We start from the raw sequence: 9,305 nt of genomic DNA, 5'->3' as shown, positions 1-9,305 counted from the left end.
TCAACCCCACCACTTGACCCTCCGCCTACTCCAAGTCCAAGTGAAGTCCTCTATCCATATGCTCCTCGTTGTAAGCTTGAATCTTGCAAGTTCAAGGGTTTTGTTTCGCGCAAATTCAATGCAATAGAAATCAAATGGGCATGACTTTGTAATCACCAAATTTCTTTTGAGTTATGTAAGAGTATTTTGCCCTTAGTGGCGACCTTAATAAATAAATATAAACATAGTACTTAATTTGTGGAGGAGAGGCAATCGTGCTCCAATAATTGACAAGCCAATCACCAATAGTTACAATGATTCCATGTGTATATGTCTGCCGTGCCGTTCTCATCTCACCTTCTCTCCGGTACAAGTCACTTCCCAGTTGCTTCTGGCTTTGATCGTGCTTCTCACCTTTGAAAATTCGGTTCTCCTTGCTTTAATTGTGCCCTGCTTCGCCTTCGTCTCGGCTGGCTCTTATATGGCCATAGGACCAGCTGCACCTGCATACTGCATGCTCTGCTCTGCATGGACAACCTCGCCGTCCGGCTCCCGTGCACCTTGCCGCCGGCAGCCGTGATCCTTGCGCGCGCCGTCTGATCGCCCGGGTGTCTGGAGCTGTTTCTGCGGCAGCGCCTGCGGGTCACCGCCAGCACGGGCGATGCCTCCTCACGCGCCTTCCTTCGAGAAGAGCTGCTCCGGCGACCGGCAAAGACAGGAGGCAGGAGGGCAGCTGCTGCGAGGCCCGGGGCAGCGGTGGTCGTCGTTCCACGGGCGCGGGGCGGAGCAGCGGCACCAGCTGCCAAAGCAGAGGCCCAAGACGCAGCCGGACCTGCTCGCCGGCGTGAGGGGCAGGAGCTTCCGCGCCGCGGACGGCGGCGAGCCGCTGGCCGAGCTGGCGGTCCGGAGGACGCCGGGCAAGGTGCTGGTGAACGTGACCGTGCAGAGGAGCCTGTGGCCGCTGCACGTCATGGCGTCGGCGGACTGGAGCGTGGCGGACCTTGTGGCCGCCGCCGTGGGGATTTACGTGAAGGAGGGCAGGCGGCCCTTGCTGCCGGCGACCGACCCGTCGACCTTCGGCCTACACTACTCCCAGTTCAGCTTGGAAAGTAAGTCTGTTGCATCTGAAGCCCACGGTACCATCTGTTTTTCATTCCAGAATTGCACCGCACAACTATCAAAGTGGAAAGTCAACACAATTACACAAAATACTAGTATTAGCCAAGCTGGCGATATGCCGGCACGAACTCTATTTGAGAATAGCCGGCGAGATGAATCAGATCATTTGTTTCCTCACAAAACCCCTGAACATATTCAGCAAGCGATGCATGGGCCCACTGAGAGTGTCAAGTCGGTCGCAACAACCATTAATCTTTAGGCGACAGTTAGTGAGCATCATCTGCATCATTCAGTAAGTGAAGGATCATTCACTGATCATGTAAATGTTGTGGACTCATTGGTCAGGTTTGGACCCGAGGGAGAAGGTGATGGAGCTAGGGTCCCGGAGCTTCTTCCTGTGCCCCAGGTCCTCCTCGGCCGCCGTCCAGACCTCCTCGTCCTCCTGCTCCTCTGCCGGAGCAAGCGGTGTCAGGAACGCCGGGGAGGCGCCTACGTCGGCAGGCGAACCGCCGGCTTGGCTGCGCTACATGCCGTTCTGGCCGACCATGTAGCGAGCTAGCACACGTCATCATCCATGATGATCACTGGACTGCCCACCCTCGGTCCATTTCTCGAATTGGTTTGGCACGCAGAGCTTCAGAGGATAAGACCGTAGCGTGCTGGTGCCTGACAGTATCTCGTTGTTTAGGCGGAAACGTCATGATCCACTCGGCTCGGCCACGCCAGATTCAGACAGTAGGAAATATCGGATGCGTGATTAGGACAGTTCCCGGGACCGTGCCCGGGCAATTAAGATTGTTATATAGACTACAGGAAGCATGATGTGTAATTATTGAATTTTGTACTATCTGGTTGTGGATGCAAGTAGAGGAGATTGACCGGCTATGTATGGATGGATCACATATGCAAGTTGACAAGTGGGAAGGAAACTACGTACTACTGGCTGCTCTGAATCCCCCCCGCCCTCTTGCGTGAAGAGAGATTGTGCCCACATCAGTTGCAGATGCCACCGTCGGCACATTCTTCTGGACCAAAATCGACGAATACTCAATTTACTCAACTGACACGACACCAGACAGCTAACAAAAGATTAAAAGAACATCTGAAATGACAAATCTCAGTAGCAACACACTAAGGTTCAGGAGTTCAGAATGCCAGACTGAGACTACATGCCTACCTATGCAATGAACCACCTGCGGCCACAGCAAAGCTAACAGGTTGCATTCAGTAAGGCGTTCTTGGTCAAACAATATTCGGTTCTCTAGCTGGTAATGTTTGATGTGAAAAAGAAATGGCAACATCACACAGCACACTTGCTGGGTAGCCATCACTCATTAGAGCACGGAAGGAAGAAAAATGCCTTTCTCCAATACAGTACAGCACTACAGCTCAACAACAGCGTTACAAGTTACTACTAGAGCACAATACAACATTCTGATGACCTGACCTAACGCCATACGCAGGCATAAAGACGACTTTATACAAAGGCTCTTCAACTAGTCTAACCATCACATTACAGACAGATACTACAAACAAACAACTTCTCATGGCAGAGCCGCTACAACAGATGTCACGCAACAAGCACCCGATGCAAATCAAGGTGTGAGCCTTCTCTCCGAGGAACATTACCCTCTCTCCCATCCACAAAGATCCATGCAATCAACGAAGATGCACGCTGCCGTGAGAGAATACGAATGTCCCAATGCTACAACAAAGTTAACCCCCCTTGTGAATTAAGTTATCCTTCCTGACTGGTCAACTAACGTACCTACTTGGTCGCCACAAATAGCTCTGGACATGTTACCAGGCTCTAACATGTTAAAGATGACAACTGCAAGAAATGAACACACACAAATCATCTTATGTATACTGCCAGAGGAGGCGCTAAACACAACTTTGAAATGAAAGATTCATAGAGAAACTAACCAGGAATATTGTTCTCCTCACAACATGTAATTGCTGTCATGTCCATTTTGCTGGTTCCTCTTGCTGCCAACTCCCTATATGAGATGTGCTCAAATGGTGCACTGCCGTTGCTCCTAGGAGGACAACCATATTCATCATCTCCAATGACACCTTTAAGGACAACGTCTGCATTGACTGGTTGACAGCACATCTGGTTAGATTTCCTCTCCATAAAAGCTGATGTTCTCTTTCTCATAGAAAATAAAAACAGCAAAAAAAAATACACATTTAGGCAAGAAAAGATGTAGGTGCAAGCTAAATACTGAACAGGCATGTTAGAAAGAACAGGATGGAGTTTGGGAGAGGATTAACCGACATACTTTCAGAAGCTCTCAGTGCAGCAGCTGTATCTGTTGTAAAAAGTGGATTTCCTGTACCAGCACCAGTTCCACCAAAGATAACAACCCTTCCTTTTTCCAGATGGCGTATAGCTCGCCGCCTTATGTATGGTTCTGCAACCTCTTGCATCATCAATGCAGTCTGGACTCGTGTCTCCACACCTATTTTTTCCAGTGACGCTTGGAGCAATACTGCATTCATCACTGCTGCCATCATTCTGAAAAAAATTCAAGAAGCACCATAAATACATACACATGTAGCAACCACGGAAGGAAAGCTAGGATCGACAGGAGAAGTGTAATGCAAGCCTGATGGTCAGCCTGAATTCATGTTTTCTAGCTAAAGATGTAGAAAATAAGAACAAACCATATGAAAATTGAGCTCCATTGGTTGCTGTTTAGTAGGAAATCACAGATGTGAATGATTGATTGTCTATTGAAACACTCAAACAAAAGGTACCAAGTCTGATGCACTGAAACAATGATGGGGATTGAAATGAAGAAGATCAAACAATAGTCTGTACTGTAGTTGTCACAGTCTACAGCTAAGGATTATACGTAGTAATAAAGATCAAAAGAGCAAACCACAATCCTCGTATATATTATTCGGGATCAAAGGCACATGAAATTGCCCAACTTAAAAAGACAATGGGATAAAAAGTCTAACCTAGCCTGGCACCTACCAGAGAGGACTGTTTGGTTACACCCCCACCCCCACGGACGAAAAGTTGGGAATACGGGTTAGAATTAGTTGATCGTGACTGTACGAGAATACCCTTTTTAAGTAATTTTAGATTCATGCAAACTCTTAGGGGGGATTGCCGAAGCAAAACTCTATACAAATAATTATTCAGGAAATGAAAAATATTTTTTAAACTAAAACAACTACTCCCAGTTCTTAAGCTTGGTGAGTCACTGAGGCTCTGGCTATGTCTCTAATCATTTGTAGCTTCAGGGTAATGTATGAATTCATACTGGCACTTGCAATATAGATGCCTGGTTGCAAATCCATGATACATTAAAACAAGAATCTCAAGAATAGTTCCAAAGTAGTTTTATTAACACACAGATTGGACCAGCCTCAACCAATCTGTGCACTGGAACAAAATCCAAGGAAAAGCTATCCATATACTACTCTGTTTGGCATCTTATGCAAGCAGCCAAACTTCTTTAGTTTTGAGAAAGCTGACAATGACATGATTCCGAGATAATTACCCAATCGGATGCGTTGAAGCTCTATCAGTGCCAGTGGCAGCAACCCAAGAGTCAGCGCAGAATACATTCCGACCTCCCATGAGAATAGCCACCTGATTGGACAAAATGCAATATTAGTTTGGCCTGTATCGCTTGATATTTACAAAATGGATGTCTAGAATAGTAGAATGAATGTGTTCTATTTACCTCAACACCATGGCGGCATGCCACTTGAACTTCTCTGGCAATCAGCATGATCACCTGGCAAGGTCACAAGGCTCTGTGTGAAATATTCAGGAGAGCAATGAACAAGATCTGTGCATATCTAACAAATACTACCTTAGGGTCAACATTATGAGGAGCTTCTCCAGCCAATGCAGTGCCCCCAATCTTCAGAAGTACCCTTTTCCATTTCGGATTCGAGAGAGGAGTGGATCTGGAATAAGGAACCATGGTGGTAGCGTGGCCAGTGCCGGAAGAAGGGTACCTGCAAGGATAAGCATCAGCTCGTCTCTAGACTCTCGACCATTAGATCCCCAAATTAATGAGAGAAAAGATGTCAAATGGAGCCACCTCTTGTTGCTGTGCTGCTGCTGTTGCCGCGGCTTATCGTCGTTGGTGGCCGGCGGCGGCTTGGGGGTGCCGGGCGATGGGGAGTTGCCCATAATCTGCTCCATTTGCTTGTACCAGGGCCAGAGGCTGGCCGAGGCGGAGCCGGCGATGCGTTGGCACTCTACCTTGTACCGCTTCTTGAGGTTGTCGATCTTATTCTTACACTGCTCCACGCTCTTGCCCCCGCTGCTCTTGCCTTGCCCGTCGGTCACGGCAGCGGCGACGTCCTCCCAGTCCCGCCCCCGGAGATTCCCTCGGTTGAGCTGCTCGAACCGGTCCATGTATGCGTCGAGGAGACTGCTGATGGCGCCGTCCGTCCACTCCTCCCGATCCTTCCGGTAGTCCGACGAGACGCCGCCGCCACGGCCCTTCCTCCCCCCGCCGCTGATGTAGGAGCAGTACTCGCCCCCATCGCTGAACTCCTCCGGGCGGTCCCTCCGCCGCTTGGTGTGGTGCGACGCCTTCCCGCGGTCGGAGCTGTGGTTGCCCTCCTCCCGGGCCGGCGCGAAGGGGCCGGGGCCGGCGCCGGAGCCCGCGGCCGAGGCTTCGACGAAGCAGAAGCCCTGGGCCTGCTGCGGCGGGGCCGGCTGGGCGGAAGGCTGGGGAGCGGGGTGGGCGTCGTCACCGAGGAGGCCGAAGTCGTCGTCGCAGGAGGCCATGGGGTGGCGGCGTTAGGGCTGCGCCGCGGGCTCCGCTCCCGGCCACGGCGGCGGCGTTAGGGTGACGACGTTACCCCCGCTCGCTGGCCGCTGGGGGTAGGTGCCGGTGGTACCGGTACGCAGGTTATGGTGATGGGGAACGGGCGCGACCCACGGAACCGTTACGGCTCGCTCACGGCTCCGTGACCTTGCCGCGTTACACGTTGCCGCGGAGAGGGTCCCTTCTTCCCAGAAAAAAGTGAAGCGGACCCACAGGTCGGTCCAATGCGATCACTGTGAGTGGCAGGCAGCCGTGTTGTCAGGCCCGTTTGAAGTTTGAAATTTGAGCTGGTCCGAAAGACCCAAAAATCTACTCCCTCGATTCCCAAATACTCCCTCCGTTTCCAATTATAGTATTTTTAGAGATTCTAACAAGCGACTACATGCAAAGCAAAACGAGTGAATCTATACTCTAAAATATGTCTACATACATCCGTATGTTGTAATTTATTTGAAATGTCTAAAAAGACTTATATTTAGGAACGGAGGGAGTATAGGTATTTTTAGAAATTCCAACATTGATTACATACGGAGCAAAATTAGTGAATCTACACTCTAAAATATATCTACATACAACCGTATGTTGTAGTCCATTTGAAATGTCAAAAAGACTTATATTTAGGAACAAAGGGAGTATATTGCAACAACAAAAAATCTACTACCTTCATCCTTCAAAAACTATACTCCTAACTTTATTGGAGGGCCAAACTATCTAAAAGTATGACCAAAATTATGGAAAAATATATCAATGTTAGTGAAACCAAATAGGTATATGCTGAAAATATATTTTATTATGAATCTAATGCTACTAATTTGATGGCATAAATATTGGTGTATTATTGTATAAATACGGTCAGACATAAAAAAGTTTGATTTTCCAACAAAGTTGAAAGTACATTTTTTTCAAGGACAAAGAGAGTACGTATGCAGCCAGCTTTTATTTTGTACTACCTCCATCAGGTATTTGTGGGGCCCTTCTTATTTTATGCTAAAATTTGACTATTAATTTCTAATAAAATGTAAACTATAAGTCACAAAAATATACTATGGAAAACCTTTTTCAAATACAAATCCAATAATATACTTATTGTATCGTATAATTTATATTTTTTAGTTTACATACGGTCAACATTTGACAAAAAATATGAGGGGGCCAATAAGCCCACAAGAAGATAATATCTCTTTGCTTTGCTTTCTTTTGTTTGTTTTGGTGCACAACTCCACTCAGGGCATCTTCAATCGGCGTACCCCAAATCGGGCACACTAATGATGCGTTTGGTTATCTTCATTAGGCTCAACTAAACTTGTTGGATGCAAATTTGGCCCGTTTGGTTTCCTGTTTTCATTGTTTGGCTCGCATTGCACACTTCTTAAAACACCTCTGAGCCAGGCCCAGCCGGAATGGCCGAATCGACTGTTTTCTCCCATCCAGGCTCACATCGTGCATAGGAGAGGAACACTGTGTCGAGATGATGCGAAGAGAGGATGGCATGAGCTCGCGCGTGCGCCAAAAAACGGCGGGAGGAATTGGGTCAGGTCCCACCGAATCAGACGCCCTATTTAGCCCCCATCGGGTCACCGCCAATTTCCCCGCCACCATTTCCCTCTGCGCGCTCTTCGTCCCTGGCGATTTCGTCGACGACCAACAGGTAAGTTTTGCATCTTCTCTGGTCAGCATTGGACGATGGCGGCACTTCATCATTCTTCTCTTCTTTCACGACTTTCTCGTCAACTCCCTGCTCCCCGATGGATGTAAGTTCTATCACCCCTTCCCTATTCATTGTAGCTTTTATTTGTGAGCATGTGCTAGGGTAGATTTATGAGCAATATTAGCATTGCAGAATGTCGATTTGTGACTATGTGATGTTGGGTAGATACTGGTGATGAATTGCTAGAATAGTAGAATAGTAATGTTTGGTAGTTTGATTCTATGATGTTCATGTTGTTTTCCAGTTCAGGTTCAATGATACTATAGTAGATCTGGTCATGACTTGTAAATCTGAGCATGTGCAGTACCATAGGATGCTAGTTTAATGCTTCGAACTCATTGGTAGCACTCTATGCCTGTGGTATGAACTGGTACTGATCCTAACCATTGTAGGACATGAGCACCCGAGAGATCAGTCAGGCCATTTGTCGTGGATATAATCCTGACAATACTAGGAGGGTAGGAATGTAGAGGCAAGCGTATCTACCAAACGGTGCAATTGGGAGTATGCTCAATGATTTATATCGGTTTGGACTCTCTGCGGTGGAGGCAATACGCTAGTCCTGTGATGCTCTTAGCTCTTGGCGTAAGGTACAATGTATGGATGCCCAACCTTCAGCCCGAAGCTTCCCTCCCAACTTATATGGAGTGTGCTAGGAGGGGTGCATAATGGCTGATATTAATTTTTCATGGCCTCAGGTGTGGCCGACTGCTTCATGGCATTTAATACTGGTAACTGCCATATTTAACTAGATTATAGCACCGTTGGATAACTGTAATCATTACGATGTCGTGGGCGAGAGGTATCCTAGGTAGCTGCCGACTGGTGGTTCAACCGACAGCTCCCTCCGTCTCCCTAGCTAACTGCTGGGGACGATCTGCAACGGGGGGTACTCATGACGGCAGGAGAGCCGAAGGACAGGAAAACCCTAGGCCTTGAGTGCAAGGGGGATATGCGTTCGCTTAAGCATATCTCAATTGCATATGTAACTAAAATCTTTTGAAATTGAGAACTACAAAGTGACAACATTATATACCAGCAAGCGTACAATACATGGAGGAACAACAGACAAAACCATGTCAAATATTTATTATTGAAGGAAATATGCCCTAGAGGCAATAATAAAGTTGTTATTTTATATTTCCTTATTCATGATAAAGGTTTATTATTCATGCTAGAATTGTATTGATCGGAAACCTTAATACATGTGTGAATACATAAACAAACAATGTGTCCCTAGTGAGCCTCTACTAGACTAGCTCGTTGATCAAAGATGGTTAAGGTTTCCTAACCATGAACATGAGTTGTCATTTGATAACGGGATCACATCATTAAGAGAATTATGTGATGGACAAGACCCATCCGTTAGCTTAGCATAATGATCGTTAAGTTTTATTGTTGTTGCTTTCTTCATGTCAAATACACATTCCTTCGACTATGAGATTATGCAACTCCTGGATACCGAAGGAATGCCTTATGTGCTATCAAACATCACAACGTAACTGGGTGATCATAAAGATGCTCTACAGGTATCTCCGAAGGTGTTTGTTGAGTTGGCATAGATCAAGATTAGGATTTGTCACTCCGAGTATCGGAGAGGTATCTCTGGGCCATCTCGATAATACACATCATAAGCTTGCAAGAAAACGACTAAGGAGTTAGTCACGAGGTGATGTATTACGGAACGAGTA

At 47.1% G+C, this 9,305-nt stretch overlaps 2 protein-coding genes across 2 annotated transcripts; one reads left to right on the top strand and one right to left on the bottom strand.

Moving 5' to 3' along the window:
* The first annotated feature begins 315 nt into the window (after positions 1 to 315).
* Positions 316 to 2,030, top strand: LOC125537999. Its single transcript, XM_048701312.1, has 2 exons — positions 316 to 1,088; positions 1,444 to 2,030. Exons 1-2 carry the CDS (start codon positions 641 to 643, stop codon positions 1,647 to 1,649), a joined length of 654 nt encoding a protein of 217 aa, XP_048557269.1. The 5' UTR covers positions 316 to 640; the 3' UTR covers positions 1,650 to 2,030.
* Positions 2,031 to 2,442: 412 nt separating this feature from the next.
* Positions 2,443 to 5,993, bottom strand: LOC125537998. Its single transcript, XM_048701311.1, has 7 exons — positions 5,169 to 5,993; positions 4,935 to 5,082; positions 4,803 to 4,856; positions 4,617 to 4,708; positions 3,384 to 3,619; positions 3,025 to 3,198; positions 2,443 to 2,929 (listed from the first exon to the last, which is right to left on the bottom strand). Exons 1-7 carry the CDS (start codon positions 5,864 to 5,866, stop codon positions 2,832 to 2,834), a joined length of 1,500 nt encoding a protein of 499 aa, XP_048557268.1. The 5' UTR covers positions 5,867 to 5,993; the 3' UTR covers positions 2,443 to 2,831.
* Between the last annotated feature and the right edge of the window lie 3,312 nt (positions 5,994 to 9,305).

Source organism: Triticum urartu, chromosome 2 (genome assembly GCF_003073215.2).
Source record: "Triticum urartu cultivar G1812 chromosome 2, Tu2.1, whole genome shotgun sequence".
Lineage (NCBI taxonomy): Eukaryota > Viridiplantae > Streptophyta > Magnoliopsida > Poales > Poaceae > Triticum > Triticum urartu.
This window is presented reverse-complemented; position numbering and strand designations above follow the sequence as displayed.

What these genes read in the sequence shown, in the direction of transcription:
- LOC125537999 (XM_048701312.1), top strand. Translation starts at nt 641, where the DNA reads ATGCCTCCTCACGCGCCTTCCTTCGAGAAGAGCTGCTCCGGCGACCGG. An exon ending in CTCCCAGTTCAGCTTGGAAA is followed by an intron (nt 1,089 to 1,443) that starts GTAAGTCTGTTG and finishes CTCATTGGTCAG; the next exon opens with GTTTGGACCCGAGGGAGAAG.
- LOC125537998 (XM_048701311.1), bottom strand. Translation starts at nt 5,866, where the DNA reads ATGGCCTCCTGCGACGACGACTTCGGCCTCCTCGGTGACGACGCCCAC. An exon ending in GCTTCAACGCATCCGATTGG is followed by an intron (nt 3,620 to 4,616) that starts GTAATTATCTCG and finishes AATTTTTTTCAG; the next exon opens with AATGATGGCAGCAGTGATGA. An exon ending in TGAGGAGAACAATATTCCTG is followed by an intron (nt 2,930 to 3,024) that starts GTTAGTTTCTCT and finishes CATTTCTTGCAG; the next exon opens with TTGTCATCTTTAACATGTTA.